Below are 18,729 nucleotides of genomic sequence, written 5' to 3' on the forward strand. Positions count from 1 at the left end.
AACCGTTAGTATTAGGTTGTTGCACATCAAATGGCCGATTTGGTACTAAAATTTGAAACGACGAAACGAAAATTTATTCAATTAATCAAAATCTCAGTCTATTCAAAACACTTCTCCCAGCGAGATACAAGAGCACGTTTGCTCGTCGAAAACAATTTTGATGACCTCTTCATTCCTCAATTGTTATTCCGCCCAAAAATGATCCAAATGCTTAAAAAAGTGGTAGTCGGTTGGTGAAAGGTCCGGTGAATATGGTGGATGAGGCAGAGTCTCATACTGCAATTCGTTCAACTTGTGAACCGTTGTTCTGGATTTATGAGGTCGTGCATTGTCGTGAAGGAGTATCACATCATCTCTGTTGACTAATCGCGGCCATTGGATACTCACTTTTTGGTGCATTTCCTTGAGTTTGGCACAGTATTTCTGTGGGTTTATCGTTTCTCCAGGTGCTAAGAAAGAATAGTGGATAACTCCAGCTGTAGACTACCAAACAGTCACCATTACCTTCTTCGGATGGCGACTCGGTTTCGGCATATGCTTCGGTGGCTCATCAGCATCTAGCCATTGTGCTGATCGCGTCACTATTCTGTACAAAAAGGGATCGCTTCTGTTGCGCGAGAGTAATGAATTGCAAATTTCCATTCGAAGCGCCATGTTTTGCTCCGTAAGGGCATTCGGAACCCATTTGTCGAGCTTTTTCATCTTTCAAGTTGTCGCAAGTGCCGGGAAACTGTAGAAGAGTGTACGTCCACTTTCTCTGCAATGTCTTTCACAGACTGACGTGTGTCGGATTCGACTAGCAAACGCAGCTCGTCGTTATCAACCGATGGTCCTGGATGTCCACGTGGCTCACTGCGAAGGTTTACGTCGTCTTAACGGAATTTTTCGAACCACCGCCGTGTGTTTCGTTCGGTTACCGTATCAGCTCCAAATGAGCTGTTAATGTTCCTGGTCGCCTCCGCTGCTTTATGACCGAGTTCGAACTTATACAGAAAAAATTATATGTCCTTGACTCTTTTCCATCCTTCTTTCCTTTTTATTCACTGTTATCGCAACGGTGGTCAAAACTGAAATGACTCCTTAATTAAATGTAGGAGTATTTGTACTTCCTTATCCGACACCAACAGCGCCAATTGGTGGTGGTTTGACACAGCAAAATTGCAACTAACTTTATTTAATTGCCAAATCGGCCATTTCATATGCAACAACCTAATATAATCGTTTTACCCGTGAGGGGAGAATAATCAACTACTATAAACTCCGAACCTGCAAATAACAGGTCTGAAAGCAAATCCCTCAGACATTAAACTCTCAGAACACTATCTTTGTTCCTATGACACCAGTGACACCAGATAAGTAAAACTTCATCGTAAGAGTCACTTTCGGATTGGGAAATTCCATATAAATCATAAACACTGTCATATTCTCAGAACGCCAAATTTGAATGGGCGAAACCAGATCCACGTCAAGCCCAACGTTTCTCGTCCAATACCTACTTCATAAGCCCAGCATCTCAGCTATTGGGAAACGCACTTCAAAACACTATTTTCAGGTTCGCTTCAAGATAAAGACGCCTTTACCCTGTCAGTTGGAATTAAGATAGGATTAGAAGTTTGTGGGCTAGAAACCTACAAGTTTCGGAAGTACCTTGCTAACGAAACGTCAACAGCGCTTCGGATGGAAGATCGAGACTGTGATCCGTCGTGGATCTTCCTTCTCGATCCGGCACTCGGGTCCGGAGACTTACGGCTCTACGCGCGCGGTCGAGCCTTTTTTTATTTTGCAGGTTTAGCTCGCATTCTGGTATATTTCGTTAGGCCGTCGCGAATTCCTTTGACCATTTTGCCATTTTTAGACACGTTGATTTTGCACAAATGACACGTGAGGGGATCAAAGCACTCAAAGGACCTCCCCACCCCCCACATTCCCGAGCCTGACTAGCACAGAGGCGTGCAAGAACGTGTCAATCGAGCACTTTGATGGAGCTTCAGTATTTGCGGGCTGACTTTCACGGTCACTTAGCCAATGTCTTTTAGGTTTGGGGATAGCTCTTCCCTCTAGGTCGTCTTCGGCCACTCAGGATCGTCATTTGATCATCCTATTTCCTCTTTTAGTTTCATTATAAATGGCGCCCAATGTGGGGCACGATATTTCCTAGATTCAGGCCCAATATTTCTTATTTTCAGGTTTTCTGAATCAGTGGAAGATAGCCTATTCCGGCTCACAACTTCCTTTGGTGATGTCGGATGGAGGACATTTTCCCGGCTAGGCTCCACGTATACTTCACATTTCTAGTTTTAGGTTTCACGCATTTGCCCCCGGAAACAAGTGTTCCTAAGCCCCAATTTCGTTTCCCACCTTGTAACGTAGAGTTTCCTGCCCTATTCTTGGTAGAATACCACAAGAACTAGTAGTTTGTTTTGTTTGGCTTTAAGACTTAACGTCTCGCAGGTGATTGCCTTTCAGTAGTCTCTGGATCTAGGGGCCTTTGCGGCTATATGCTGAAAAGTGTTGTTGTCTGAGCTTATAAGCAGTGTTCTCCCCTACCTTTATGTGAAACGGCTATCTCCTCGTTTCAGAATTTGATAAACTAAATATTCTTCCTTCTTGGTAGGGATGAAGTGACGGGTGAGATAAATCTTTGTTGAATTACGGAGGTAGTCGGCTTCAAGTTGTGAAGCTCTGTCCACAATGATTCATCCTTACTTTGCTCTCTGATTGCAAACGAAGAAGATTGAATTTTCGCGATCTCTTTTGCTTATTTTATTATCTAGTTTTCTGCAACGGGGAGCAACTCGATTGTTGCTTCTGCCTTAATGTGGACTGTGCACGGAGGTTTCTCTGCACACATGTAAAACACAAGTGCTGAGGTTGGGATGGCATTTCGATCATGAGTGAGGTTTACGGAATTGGTCAAAGGATAGTATAGGTCCCAGGGCGAAACGTGGATTGGTACCCACGATGGAGCTCTTTCTTATCGAAAAGCTGCAGACGGAGAAGGATGACGGCGAGCCTCCCGCGCCCAAAAATGGGACAAATTGTACAAACTGGTCCTCCGGGTTGGTTATAGGGCTGATGTCAGAGCGTTACAGGAGATGCGTTAGACAGGGACCGGTTTCCTGGATAAGAGTCGCTATACCATATATTATAGTGGTCATCCAGTAAACCATGTGCTCGGAGTAGGATTCTTAGTCAGCGAAAAAATGAAATCTGCTGTTATTGACTTTGAAAACATAAGCGAACGGCTATGCTCACTGCGCTTGCGAGGCAAATTTAGAAATATAAGCCTCATTAACCTTCACGCCCCTTCAGAGGAGATTGCGGAGTCGGAGAAGGATACTTTCTATGAAGCAATAGAAGGAACCCTCGAATCCTATCCCAGATATTATGTTAAAATCGTACTTGGGGATTTTAACAGCCAAGTAAAGACGGAGCTCGTATTCAGGCGATACGTTGGCTCCCATAGCTTACATAGGGATACTAATGATAACGGGCTGCGGATTATTCAGTTAGCAGTATCGGACGAAATGGTTGTTGGAAGTACCTGGTTCGCGCGGAAAGCGGTCCACAAACATTCGTGGGCCTCTCCAGACGGGACCACTTTCAACCAATTGGCCACGTGCCGTCACCTCTCAGTCTTGATGAATGACCACTCGGACCACTATTTCGTTGACATGGCGCTCCGAGCTCGAATTACGACACCACCTACAATCCTCTCTGATAATCAGGTGAGAGTGAATACTGAAGCCGTCCACAACACAGCCCTCCGCGACACCTATAAGAGGGGAATGGATGCCGGAATAACCGCAGTCAAGAGAGGCCCTGGAGATGAAGCATCAACAAATGATGTTGACAATCACCTGAAAAACGTTATCCTAAATACTTGGCCCCAGCCGCAAAAAGAGTAGGAACGACTGGTTTGACGATGAATGTAAACTAGCTACGAAACGGAAGAATGCTGCATATCGAGTAATGCTGCATTCTCAAAGAACGCGGGCACGCGCGGAGACTTATCATGAACTCCGGCGAGCGGAGAAGCGACTTCACAGACGTAAAAAGGAAGGCTCGGAGAACCAACAGGTCTGTGAACTGGAGAACTACAGGGAGCAACCGCACTAGGCCCGCAAGCTTTACCAACTAGTCAGCAGGATGAACCCTTCCACACCTCGATGTTCATCCTTCCGAGACAAAGAGGGAAATCTGATTTCGGACGAAATGGGCATATTGGAGCGATGGTTTGAATACTTTGATGAACTACTGAACAACCAGAACATCGTCGAGTTGAAGGTCACGCCAACTGAAGATGACGGGCAAATACTGCCACTACCAAGTATAGAAGAAACAATCCGTGTAGTTTATCGGCTTAAAAATCATAAGTCGCCAGGAGCCGATGGAATTACAGCCAAATTGGTTAAATATGGAGGCGACCAATTACATCAAGTGGTTCATCAACTTGTGCTCAAGGTGTGGGACAGCCAATCGACGCCTGACGATTGGAAAAGAGGAATTATCTGTTTCATACATAAAAAGGGAGATGTCACACAGGCAGGATAGCCCCATACGCTCAGAACATCATTGGCCCATATCAAAGAGACTTCACTCCAGGCAAATCAGCAACAAATTAGATTTTCTTTCAGCAGCGAGCAAAGGAAAAACTGTTGAAATATGGAGATCAGTTGCATCATCTCTTCATCGACTTTAAGACCGCCTATGACAGCAATACGGAAGGCCGCGGTTCAAATTTCGCTGGTGGCAGTGGGATTTGTATCGTGACTTGACGTCGGATACCAGTCGACTCAGCTGTGAATGAGTACCTGAGTCAAATCAGGGTAATAATCTCGGGCGAGCGCAATGCTGACCACATTGCCTTCTACAGTGTACTGTAGTGTACCGTTACGGTCTTAAATGAAGTGCTCTAACACACTTCAAGGCCCTGATCCAATATGGATTGTTGCGCCAACGATTATTATTATGATAGCATAGTCAGAGTAAAAATGTACACGGCGATGAGAGAATTCGGTATCCCGACGAAATTAATAAGACTGACTAGGCTGACCCTGACCAATGTGCGAGGCCAGATAAAAGCAGCAGGAGCACTCTCAAGACCATTCGATATCAACAACGGTCTACGACAAGGGGATGCGGTATCATGCGTCCTCTTTCACCTGACCCTGAAGAAAGTGATCCGTGATGCTGAGGTAAATGCAAGAGGTACGATCATCTTTAAGTCTATCCAACTACTGGCCAATGCTGACGATATCGGCATCATGGGAAGAACGACCCGAGACGTACAAAGTGCCTTCGTCCAGATCTTGCAGGCGGAGCAAGATCTTGGGCTTCACATCAATGAAAGCAAGACAAAGTATATGGTGGCAACGTCAGCACCAAAAACCAACCAATCCAGAACGTGAAACCGCGCTAGTCAATCGGGAAGAATAAAGACAGGAGACTACAACTTTGAGACCGTTGATAATTTCTCCTATCTACGGTCGAAAATCACAACCGATGGCAGCTATGACGATAAAATCCGTGCACGGTTGTTGGCAGCCAACAGAGCCGATTTCAGCTTACAAAACTGTTCCGCTCGAAACGTGTCACCACAGGGTCAAAGCTCTCACTGTACAAGACAATGATCATGCCAGTCCTCATGTATTCCTCGGAAACTTGGGTTCCTAGCAAGAAAAATTGCGAACTCTTGGCCGCGTTGAAGAGAAGAACCTTCGACGACGAAATCTATGAGCGATTCCATGACCGTCAAATTGTGGATATAATCCGGCTCCGATTACGGTGGGCAGATCACTCAATCTCAGTGCGGAAAGTATATAAGGGCAATATCTATGGTATAAAAAGAAGACGAGGCAGACCCTGCCTGAGATGGGGCGATGACGTAGGTCAGGACGCCAGGCAGCTTTTGGGGATATCGAATTGGTGGACCTCGGCTCAAGACCGGGATGCCTGGATTTCCTTATTAAGGCAGGCCTAGACCGTATACTGGTTGTCGCGCCGTTAATGATGATGATGATGATAAGTTTACGGAATTGGTTAAAGGAGTTAAAAATTTAGGGAGGAAGAGTCCTCATAATTCATTAAAGGAACAAAAAATTGTAATGAACCTAAGAGTTTTTCTCTTAGATTGATCAAGCGTCAATCCTGAGTGGCAGAAGACGACCTATTTTCCTTAGGCGCCCAACGTGGACGCGAAGACTACCTATTTCCTAAGGGAAATAGGTAGTCTTCGCCTTCGCAGGATGGTCGTTTGATCATCCTATTTCCCTTAGGTTCATTACGGACGATCTGTATAGCATCCGAGAAAAGAGCATTTTTGATGGCTCTTCGATATTCTAAGGCTTGAGCTTTGTTAAGTCCTAACTCGAGCGTAGACTGAGAGCACACAAACTGAATTGGGGACTCCTCTGACAAGAAATGTGCGTGCTACTTTCTCAATTGTTCAAGAGAAAGCCAAGGAGAAAGCTTTAAGCCTTGGAGCTAAAGATTTCGCTGCATCTAATGGTTGGCTGGAAGGATTTCGCAGTAGACACAACATACTGTTTCGATGTGCGTCTGGTGAAGCCTCTGCTTCCAGCACGTCTAATTGGTTATGGACCTCAGGGTATTCATAATGCCGATGAAACAGGTCTTTTTTTTAGAGTATTATCCAACGAAACGCTTGCTCTCAAATCGAATAAGTGTCATGGTGAAAAATTGGCCAAAGAAAGGTTAATAATTTTAATAATAATAATCGTGTTAGAGCACCTCATTCAAAACCGTAACGGTACACTACAGGATACCCTATAGGATTTTTTTGCTGTGCGCTAATTTAGCGGGAGAAAAAGAAAAGCAACTCGTGATTGGGAAAGCTGCAAGTCCCAGAGCATTTGCCTCCATGGACGTGAAGCGGTTGCCAATAATTTGGCATTTTAATAAAATTGCGTGGATGAAACGCAAGTTAGTGATTCAGTAACTAATGGAATTCGACCGAAAAATTAAGGAGCAAAAAAGGAAAATTCAGCTTTTCCTAGACAATCCCACTTCACATTTTCGCGACTTACAAATTACAAACTGTTTTTCCAACCAACACATCAGCTTGTCAGTCGTTAGATCAGGACGTTATTAAAAATTTCAAAGTTCGCTATCGAAGCACACATGTTAACACATCCTGGCAAGCATTGACACTTCTTTGAAGAATTATAAACTGTTTCAGAAAAGCTGGATTTGACAAAAATAATTTTGAATCACAAGAATTCAACCCTGAGGGTGACTTGCCCTTAGCAACGTTGTCTCCTATTTTTCAGTTGACAGAAAGACTTGAGAAAGCAACAGAATTCCTTGAAATCGATAAAGAATTAGCCACTGAGTCCCCATCAACACTCCTAGAGCTTGAGATTTACTGGTCCAGTAGCGAAATCTGCTTAGATGAAGAGGATTCCAACACTGAACAGCCTGAGGAAGCATTAGAGAGAGACGTATTCAAACACTGTTCTTGGAAGAAAAACAGAAAATGCTAGGTCAGTTCATAATTTCCGAGTTTTTTGAAAAATGTAATATTTACATGGAAATTGAATAAATCTTAAGTTTAGGTTTTGCCTGGTAAAGAATGAAATAAAAATTTTGTCATATCTTTAGAAAGTGTATTCATTTGCTTACAAGGGTGACCTCCCTCGCCAGAATTTTTTATGGACGGACACCCCTCTTGACAAAAAATGCTCAACGGTCGGTGTCCGTCCATACGAGCTTTCACTGTATAACGGTCTTTCAGGTTGAAGTATATGCGATTCTAAGGGCGACAACCTGGGTGATTGACGAGCCGTTGAAGGGCAAGCGCATTGGGATCTGTACTGATGCATTGAGGACGTTGAGGAGCCCTTTGAATACTGCAAAAATCGGTCAGGAATGTAGAAATCGATTGAACTATGTTTCTAGATTCAACACGGTGGAACTACTCCGAGTACCCGGTCATTGTGGTGCTTTAGCAAACAAGTCGGGAAACCGGATGCTAGACGGTTCAGGTATGAAAGGTCTTGTGTATTTCTTTTATAAAGAGATTTGCGCATTTGTCCCATTAGCATGTAGCACGTAAGATATGCATATATTATGTGAAAATTTTCACTTTCAAGTGATATTGACATTCATAGCCTTGAATTTGCAGAGAAGCGACAGTTTTGACCTAGCGTAACTTTGTTAGTAATAGTGCGTTATTCACCGAATTTGGCAGGATCATGCTCTATATTGTAGCCTACATCACTGCACTTGTGATTCTAGGGTGAACTTAAGGTAGGTTTTCCTCTCAATTACTAAAAATTATAGTAATGTACTATTGTTAACTTTATTTGAATAGGTATCGGTATGGAGAGTATTTCGGAGCCTAGGCACCATATAGTGGCAGCCCTCTGATTTTTTTTCAGATTTTTCGGTTTGGTAGTTTCTGAGAATGGGTTTGTTAAAGAAATGACCACTTTCAACCCCCTGCACTCCCCACCTTTTCAACAAATGTCAAAACTAGGACCGGCTTCGAAAAGTACTAATCAAGACCTTTAATTTGATACCTCACATGACTTTATTTTATAAAAAAAAAATTACACCGCCCTTTTGCATGTATGGGGACCCCCCTTAAATTCAACGTAAAATGATGTAACTCACGATATGCGTGAGCGTTCACAGTTTCCACCTTTCTATCAAATTTGGTGCCAATCGCTACAACATTCTCCGAGAAAAATGCGTGTGAAGGACAGACAGACTGACTGACGAACAGACAGATAGACAGACAGTAAACCGATTTTAATAAGGTTTTGTGTTTACAGAGTTCAATTTCCCCCATGCCCTGACCGGAACCAGTAATTAGGATTTCAGTACCAGCGGCTGATGATGCTATCAAACACTGGGAGCAAGCTTCCTATAATGTGAGGTGGCTGAGCCTTAATATTGCTAAGTACACCAAACTTTTCCTGTAAAAATCAAACTAACATACAACAAAGCTGATCCTGTCGAAAAGCAGGAAAACTTGCAGAAGTATTGTGGGCATCCTGACTGGCTATAATTCACTAGCTGAGCATATGTTCAGAATAGGTATATTCCACGGTGATTCGTGTCCATCCTGCAAGGCGGAATCCATGGAAGAGTTTCTATGTGAGTGCCCGCCCATGGACGCATCAGATATCAGATTTTTGATGCTGATGTGCTACAATTGCAACGGGTAGAATCACATCCACTAACGGAAATCCTGGGATAAATAAACGAATCTGCGATATTTGGTTAGACGCGACGAGTAGAATAGACCACTAGGATCTGAGTGCTCAGAAGCCTTGCCTCTCCCCCACCTCAAACACACACAGAAACTCGCGATGTAAGAAGAAGAAGGATACTTATCATGATAAAACCTTGAGGGAGAAATTATATTAGCGTTAACCCTTATGTTAGTAACGATCTTTATCAATGTCTTTTAGCAACCGGGTAAAAATTTTGTTTATTTTATTAAAAAAAAAAAAATCTTTTCTATTGAAATATGAATAGTTAGTGACAATTTAAAAAAAATAATAATAATAACTCCGAAGTTGCCGGTCCCAAAACCCGGTTGTGAAAGGAGGAGGGATGGATAGTTTCAGTCTGAATGTCTACACGCCATCGCAGCGTCTCAGGGGGTAGGTGAGGAAAGTGCAGGAACTGTGCAGTCTTGCAGATTACTCACTGATGAAGCTATCCCCACATCTAGCAGTTAGGTATGCAAATCCATCTATGCAAATCCATCTAATGAGAAGAAGGAGAAATTTGAGATCCGGTACGGATAACCGCGGAGTCGTCTGACTTGGTGACTGGGTCGGGCTCCCGTAATGCACGGCGTGGAAACCGTTAGTCGTGGAGCGGTTCGACGTCTAGGCGCCACGACGACCAGGAGCATTGCTCCGCCTGCTGCTGCTGTTTCACCACAATCTGTGGCGACCACTTCAGCAGGTTCGCGTAGGAAGCGGATGAAATGGACTAAAGAAATGAACCTCTTCATCATCCGCTCCTACTACGAAATAACAGCGGGGGCAGGTACAACATCATACCGCCCCTTGTTGCACCTGAGATTTGTCCAGCATTTCCCGCAATTCGCGCACGTGACTGTGTAGCGAGTCGCAGACCAGTACCGCTTTATAACTCGCAGCGACACAATCCCGCCCATCATCGACGAGCGTGTTCGACTTGAGGTTACCGCCCAAACTAGTGACCAAGAGTCGATGGAGGCAGAGGCGGCGGCATCAACAACAATATGCCGCACTGCAGGCAACAGTTTCAGTACTCGCCGAAGCACTCTTCTTCACTGTCCAGCTGATGTTCAAGACGAATTCCAAAGAGCGTGTATAGAATTCTCGGAAATGGATCCTTTGCATAGACCAGATGTTCCCAGGCTCTATGCATCCCAGCAACTTCGGGAATTCTATCTCAAATCAATGATGAGATTGTATCTCGGCTGTGTGCTGATATGTTGCTGCTTCAACTACAATTACTTGTGTATTGTGGTGCAGTTGCGGCTGTCAGATTGGACGGTCAGAAGATGCGCTTTCGTATTATTGGTTTGAGTGACCAAAGAGATCCACCATGAAAAATTCGTCCGGAACGTCCGCGGGACTCTCTATGGCAGGGCATTGCTGGACTGATTCAGATCAGCCCTAGAAATATCAGCAGACGAGTGAAAAATCAAGTGCAGAGGGTTTACAGAAACTATGCCATCCCCAGTGAAACACCCGCAGTTGAAATTCTGGACCCACTAAAACAGAAACTTTCTGTAGTATGCATATGGACCCGCAGATGGATTCCCAGCATCAACTATGATCTCACGCAGTTTTTCAGGGGATATGACAGTTTCCGTAAATACCTCTATAGGTTTAAAGTGGACAGTTCTCCCAGTTGTCCCAACTGTAGCACCGGAAAATATAATTGGGAAACTGGGAACTGGAATACAGTCAACGACACGCTAGGGCGGATTCAGTGCAGTTTGATTGTGAATGCAATCGATGGGCGAAGGAAAGGCTAGAACCATGTCCACTTCGCGACGAAATATATACTTTGCGGTGGTTCCACAGGGGGAGAGGACAGCAATTTGGGGGTGGTTTTAGTGGATCAAAATCTTACACGCTGGCACATATATACCAGTGTCTTTGGAAGATTTAAACCTCCAGAAAAAAAGACGGACAAACAGACATTTAATCGATTCTAGCAAGGATCTGTTTCACATAAAACCACATTAAAGGGTGTTTGCAGTTAATTTTCAAAATATGACAATATACCCTTATTAGCTTTATTTGATCGGATATCGTGACGCAGGTTGTTTTGACAAACATCATTTTTTTCAGATTTTCCGTAGTTTCTGAGAACGAGTTCTTGAAGAAATGAACCCCTTTCTGGGACTCCCGGACTCGTCCACTTTGCAGCCAATGTCAAAACTAATATCCGTTTTAAATCATGACGCTTCATTTGATGTGCTGAAATTGAATCGCTGGCCGATCAAGATGGTTTCGACATCCACTACTTTTGTCTAAGAAGGACAACCGCTGGAAATACTCCAAGATTAAGTAATTGATCTATTCAGGAGAAGCTCTCCACTCATGCCAAATACGGCAAAACATGAAAGTCTGGAAAATATGTTAAATGCTAAAGGTGAGGCAGTGCTTAAAAGGATTAATTTGTCCAAGGACCATAAAGAACACTCCCTGGCATGGAGAACTATTCGCCATGCAGCTTGGAGCAAAAATCATTGAACTGTCCGAGGTTATCAAGGATAAGGACAAGGACGACGGGCGAATCTATTAAATCATAGTGAGAACCATTAGGGTCTTTTATAATCGGTCGTAGGAGGAAGAAAGAGCACCCAAGCAAAAGATGAAACCTGCTAACAACAGTGTCACAGGTGGCCCGGGTGACTCTCTAACTCTAACTCTAGTACCATCGACTTGCCTTCAAATAAAAGAGTCCAGGAGAAAAATGGTGATCCTCTAGGGAATCCGCAGGCATCTAAGGGCAGAAAATGTACCCTAGAAATTCCGAAGAACGGAATCAAAAGTGTGGAAGGGAGGAAGCCTGTACCCCAAGCTCAATCGTGGGTTATCAAGGCGAAGCCTAGAAGAAGTGAAAATGACGGATAGACCAAGGTCATCCACAAAAAGGCTAAGAAGAAATTGAAGGTTCGAATTCGCCCAGAGGTAATCGTTATCTAAAGGAACAACAATTTGTGAAGTGGAGTGAAAAGCGCCGAAAGATGTTATACCAATGGGAGAAGAAAGAAAATGCTCGATTGATTCACTACAAGTCACGGTGAAATAAGCAACTACTTTATGCAATTTTTTAGTGGACATGGCGGATACCAAAGATATCTGGATAGATTTCATTCTTGCTTACGTGGATTCTTGCAAGTTGCCAACCGCATGTCTTTTTCTGTGAACCACATTTTTTCATACTGAAGACACCCAGCTGCAGGTCTCCCAATTGTTTGTCATCTAACTCGAAAGAGGAATGTGACTTTTTTTCTAATCTTAAAACAAGCTATCTTCCGTGCATTTATAAAAAATATCAACAAAAAATTAGTGTCAGGCATGTGAAATTTTTCAGCAAAATCAAACAGGTGAGTTAATATTTTCTTTTAACATTTGCATCCGCTTTCGTTGCAACTATTGGAGGAAAAGTATAAAAGTCGATCTCTCTCCATTGAATGGGAAAATTATCGTCGGAATTATTAAACCTGAAAAGCAAGGTCTGACAATGCGGGCGGTGAGAGTTTTTGCATTAATTTTATCGGTAGTCCTGTCGGTGTGTTCTCAGGTGAGACCATTAATAATTACGAATAATAATATTAAATAAACAAAAACAATAGTGAAGTGACGAAAATATGAAAAATTCATTAGTTTCGAATAATTTTGAAGTAACGTTTAGTGCATTTTGAGTGTGGGTGATGAACATAGTCACAAATGATCCGCAACCAGTTGTTGTCCTTAACGGGTTGTTCACAATACGGGGAGTGGTGATCTCAAGGTGCCTGAGCAAGTAGTTCTAAATCTCTGTGTCCTACTACTAGTTTTGGGACATTTTTTCGATGAGGAGCGAACCACGAGTGACCAATCAATACACGTCACACATAGAGTCCGCTGGACAATTCTCTGTCGACATCAATAAGATAATGTGAGCCTGGCTCTACCAAGGTGGTCGATCGCCCTTATCAGAGCTGAATAGAAAAGGCTTATTGGGAAAAGCACGGCATTTTGAGGTTCATACGGTCCACAACTTTCCTGCTCATGCAACTAAAATCAAATCATACATCATCATCAATATGGCAACATCCGGTATCCGATCTAGGCTTGTCTTATAGGGAACTCCAGACATCCCAGGTGTGCGCTGGCGTTTTGTCCAGCGCTCCATCTCAGACGGAGTCTGCCCCCACTTCTTTGCCTACCATACTACCATAGATATTTTCCTTTTCAGGGCTTTATTATCCTCAACCATATGGATTAAATGACAACCCGAAGGCCGCGGTATCCCTCATAAATTTCGACATTATATAGGCTGCGAAATCGTTGATCCTCCTATAGGGATCAAACATTCTTCGAAGGATTCTTCTCTCGAACGTGGACAAAAGTTGGCAATATTTCTTGCTAAGATCATGGTCCTGTACAATAAGAGCTTTAACCCTATGGTGATATCTTCGATTCGAAACAATTTTATTGGCCGAAAGAGAAGAGTTATTGGACCTTATTTATTTCTAAGGATTGATGTCGATTGCAGAAAAAGACGAGCAAAAAGTAGAAGCAGTTCACCTCTGTAATTTCCGCTGACGGCATTGTAGTCTCCAAACAGATCGCTGATTGCCTGTTGTATAGCAAAAGGAGTAAGACTCAGTTGAAGGAGACTTCACCCAGGTAGTATCCAACCATAAAGAAGGCGAAGGACAGCGCGCTTATAGAAAGGCTAATGGAGGAGCAACAAAGGAAAAAACAAAGTGACGAAGAAGGACTAGACTCTGTTCATTATACAAATGGGAGGCAACACTTTTGCGGACGGTTCTATGGTTACCCGTTATGAGATCAAGCCCAAAGCTACTATAGAATGGTCTTTCAGACGGAAAACAAAGAGTGGCGGAGACCGCGTCTAATTGGGCATGAAGGTAGCCGACAAGGGTACCGTCCACCGGCTACTGGTAGAGAAGGCTCTTGTTTTTAGTCTAGAGCCTATGTGCTCTATAAAAATCGGATCTCTTGACTACCGTACAGAAAAGACTTAAGCGGAGGAGACCATCAAGCGTGAATGCCCCAACCAATAGCCGCATAGGCACCACCTCTGCCAACTCTGGAGGCCAAAGTTCGCTGTGCAGAAAGTTGCAGAACATTACTCGAATAGTGTGAAAATCGAAGTTTTTTTAAGGTAATAGGTAGGAGACAGGTATTTATACTGTAGGTAGATGTCTACAACCTGCTGGGGATCTGAAATGAGGAAAATCTGCCGTAGATGCGGACAAGTAAATCACAGAGCGAAGATTTGCCACGAAAAAAGAGTTGTGTTCTCTACAGGGATTGTAGCACGTTTTATGAGTTCGTTGTGCATACTGCGAGTAAAGGTACTGTCCATGCTTCAGGGCTAAACCAAAAAGGGCTAAGACGAGGCTAACATGATTTGCATTTTATAAATTAACGTGTACCCAGTGCGATCGCTTAAGGACTGCTAGCGCTGATTTAGCATTGGGAACAGTGCCGGGACAAGACCCATTTTCATGGCACCTGTCCTTGTCAGGTACTGCGACCATCTGGATTCAATACGGCGTTTGGCTTCAGTTTCAGTTTCAAGGTCAAATAGATGGCTTTGGGTAGATTCAGCAGCTTTCTAACACCGAATGAGATAAGATCTGGTGGGCACTGCTTTGCACACGGAGAGGTGGATTTTGGTAAGAAGTAACTATAATTACGGGGCACTTGAATGGGGTATACCTTATTCAGAATCCAAAAAGAAACAGATCATGGAAATGGCGGCAGATTCATGTAAACGTTCCAGTGACCAGGCTCCGAAGGAAGTATTCCCGACTTGCCTTCGCATTGGAGTTATTAGTGTTATCGATGGAGAATTTTGAAAGACTTCCCGGCAAGCTGATGCTTGCTGAATCCCGTCCCGAGGTCGACGCTATCTATCAGCATACATCAGCCTTGCACCCACCCTCTACGTGAAACGTTACGAATATTGAGAAATCCGAACCGCTTATGATCTTGATAACTGTAGTCTGCGGGGTTCCCATATGCTGAATTGAAAGTAGCCTTGGCAAGCCTTCTATGTATTGATAAACATCGGAAACTTCCGGGCTGCGAAAGGAATGCCATAAGCTTCAGCGCTTCGCACCACATTTAGACAATCGGGAGAACACTTGTACTAGAATGACAGAGTACAAATCAACTAAGGGAAGACTCCGCAGCACGATAAATAAAGACAAGGTTTTATAGTGACGAGAGTTTAGTTCTGCTTTTGGTCACCCGAATAATTAGAGCTCTACGCGAAACCCCTTCACTTAAAGTTGAATGGACCGTGTCATATCAGCATTATTTCTTATGCATCCCATTGAGGTTGATGCCAGTAACGGGAAAAGTTTTGACGATTGATCACTTTTCACCGTGAAAGAGCTGGATGGGGAAAACTAATCTATGAAAAATAAGAATGGGCCAGGACCTAAGATACCCCAGCAGAGGTACGTAAATTGATGTTCCATCATCGCCCGGACCAGCTACTCGGGAACGTTCAACGCTTATCTGAAGATGGGTATCTTTCCTGGTCGTTGCACAGTGGCAAAACTTACGCTTATCGGCAAAGGCAAAGGAGGCTTTGAGCTGACGTCTGCATACCAGCCTACGGTTGACACATATGGGGAAGGGCTCAAGGAGCCAATCAGGAGAAGACTCGCCGAACCGATACGTGCTGCTATGAACTTCACCACAAGGCAGTATGGATTTTGAGGAAGGAGATTCACAGTGGATGCTGTCATAGAAATCGCCAATTTGGTTCATTAAGCTGAGGGGTTCAACCGTCGATCTCGACGGCAAGTACTCGTTTTGGAAATGCCTTCAATTCTAATAAGGAGGGCAGATATACTAAACACACAACAAAATTATTTCCATATATCAGATAACAGTTTACGGATATAGGGGTATAATCTGAAAGACCTCTCCTTATTCTATGAGACGTCGAGGGACCAGATGAAGATGGAAATCACGTTGAAGGTAGCATAGGAATCCGACATAGGGTCGGATGTCAGGAACGTCCTACAATATCTGCTAAGACTCGACATGTGAGAAGAATCGCACCTGATCGATTATGCAGATAATGTTGTGGGGGTTGCTCACTAACCTACTGATAAATAAGCTCAATATAAACTTGAAATATTAATGCAGCAGATAAGCGAATGGATGACTGCTCATGGTTTCAGCATTGCGTTTGAAAAAAAATCTAAATATTTATGTTCGTCAAGATGGTTATTTAGCGAAAGCCAAACGGTTAAGTGAAGATGTCGAAGATGAGCTTTCTTGAGCAAATAAAAGCACCGGGGGACACGACTACAGATGGACTTTCAGTGTTAATTTGGGTAAGGAAGAGACGCTCTCTTATGAATTAGACCCAATCGGTCACGTCACTTCCTTGTAAATGCAAGGCCATCTAAAAATGAAAGGAGGGGGACTCAAGAGAGGTGGTTGTTTCTGAAGAACGGCAATGTATACTGAAAGAATAGCAGCTCCCTTGGGAAAACGAGCTTAGCTCATCAGAAACTTTGATCCGCGCCTGAACTGAAAACATGGTGAGATTGATAACTTCCTTATCCAGTTTGCATAAGATTGGAAAGGCCCTATGTGTCCCATGACAGTGTGTTCTGGAATGGGACGGTGGGCACCGCTGATTACACTTTAGACAGATTGGACAGGAAAATTTTCTCCGGACAACATCGTCGGAGAAATGCTGAGGAGCGCTGGCAATGGACCCTTTGTGCATGCAGAACATCCGAATTCTTCTTCTTGCCAAGGCGTTTGAGCTTCACCGATGGAGGGATCAGATTGCATAAGGCTCTTTAAAATAACAAATTCGCTTCCTTTTCTTCCCTCCGTTACTGTAATAAATTCCCAGACTTAAAGGTCCCTTAAGGCCTATTGGCCTTGAAGGCTAGACCGAACTATCAAACGGTACCAGGCTAGTTCTCTGATAAAGAGGAGGTATTTAGTCCGCTGGCCAATAAGTTTATTATTTTAAAATCATTATTTTGATACTTCAAAAAAACGTTTCTAGTAAAGTTTCTTATCAATTCCAGGAAGCAGAAAATGAAGAGAATTTGACTCGCATCCGTCGCCAAGCCAGTGGTACCAACGGAAATTCAAAATATACCGTAAATATCAATGGAGGCAAATTAACACTTCAACCGATCAGGAATCGCGCTGATGGAAGCATCACTATTCCGATTGAGTGGTCCAACATAATTCCTCCCCAAACACTAACTTGCAGCAATAACAACAGCACTATGGGAAGTTCTGGGACCGCAACTATCGAACTCACTCCTGCACAGAGAAAAAAGATAACAAATGAACTAAAACGGCTTTTAAACAAACGAAATGGAAATAATGTGGTCTATATGGGGAACCGTGTTAACCTTGGAAGGGGTAGAAATCGGAATAACCGTATTCGGTGGGTAAATAGAGGAATTCGGTTGAACCGCAGAAATAGACGGGCACGCTGGGTTTTGCTAGCTAACTAAGCACGGACTTTTACTAAATTTTGATCTTGAATAAATTGCTTCTAACTGCAAAGAATTCGCTGGTTTTTATTCAAACTAAAGTAATATTCCCTGGCATAAGCCCCTAGCGCGGCAACTACACCTACCTAACAATGACAATAACAACATAACAGCTTCCACGATTTTAACAAAAACTTGTCCTTCTGCTCGACTGCTCTATGCCACGTAGTTTCAGGACGACCAACTCGTTGGCCATTTGGGGAAAGTGGGTTCCGTTGGGAGTTGTCGCCCTTTCTTAATGGATGATCTACTCATTGCTATTTCCGCTTTGTAATCAACATACCTACGGGTGTCTGATGGCGGCCAATATTTCATTCGCTAGTGTCTTAGAATATGGCAACAGAACGACACAAACGTGAATTGATGAAAACTTCCAGCTTTGACAGTATCGGTCACCTCCCGTGTACTACCCCACAGGCACTGATCCGGAACAGCCTCGCTTTGAGGTTAATATAGAGATAGCTACATTTGCAGATTTTGGACGAAACGCTAAAGGCGGCTGCTTGCTGAAGCAACACTTGTTAAATATACCAATTGATCAATGCCGTCGGTGGTCTGCCCATTAATGCAAGTGAGAAAAATGCGAACACTCGTCAGACAAAGAAGTTTGATTTTGTTGGTCTTTATCTTTAATGTAGCTCTGCTTCCTTCCCTCTCCAGAACCAGAGTTCCTTGGCCAAGATTTATGACTCGATGAGAGAGCAAGCAGACGCCATTGGCCTAGTCGACCACTTGGACCCGCCCCCGACATCAAACTTGTAGAACTGTAGGCCTTCATCGAGGAGGATTGCAACCACGACGGATCATCGTGAGTTATTAGGGCGGCCTCCAGCGTCCGGTGCCAACGTTCCAGCCGGTATGTCTTCGGGAGCTAGAAGCTACAATTTGATGATACGCCTTGGCTAGATCCAAGGTCATAAAAACACGGCAGTTGGTGAGGTATTGCGCAAAGT

The 18,729-nt window shown here is 43.6% G+C and overlaps 1 protein-coding gene across 1 annotated transcript; it reads left to right on the plus strand.

Annotated features, from left to right (window-relative positions):
* The first annotated feature begins 12,690 nt into the window (after positions 1–12,690).
* Positions 12,691–17,792, plus strand: LOC119655004. The gene is made up of 2 exons (XM_038060672.1): positions 12,691–12,792; positions 17,297–17,792. Exons 1-2 carry the CDS (start codon positions 12,733–12,735, stop codon positions 17,735–17,737), a joined length of 501 nt encoding a protein of 166 aa, XP_037916600.1. The 5' UTR covers positions 12,691–12,732; the 3' UTR covers positions 17,738–17,792.
* The last annotated feature ends 937 nt before the right edge of the window (positions 17,793–18,729 follow it).

Source organism: Hermetia illucens, chromosome 4 (genome assembly GCF_905115235.1).
Source record: "Hermetia illucens chromosome 4, iHerIll2.2.curated.20191125, whole genome shotgun sequence".
Classification (NCBI taxonomy): domain Eukaryota; kingdom Metazoa; phylum Arthropoda; class Insecta; order Diptera; family Stratiomyidae; genus Hermetia; species Hermetia illucens.

Bases quoted from the DNA above. Each gene is read 5' to 3' on its own strand.
- LOC119655004 (XM_038060672.1), top strand. From the start codon at position 12,733: ATGCGGGCGGTGAGAGTTTTTGCATTAATTTTATCGGTAGTCCTGTCG. The intron at 12,793-17,296 runs GTGAGACCATTA...TATCAATTCCAG, and splicing joins TCCTGTCGGTGTGTTCTCAG to GAAGCAGAAAATGAAGAGAA.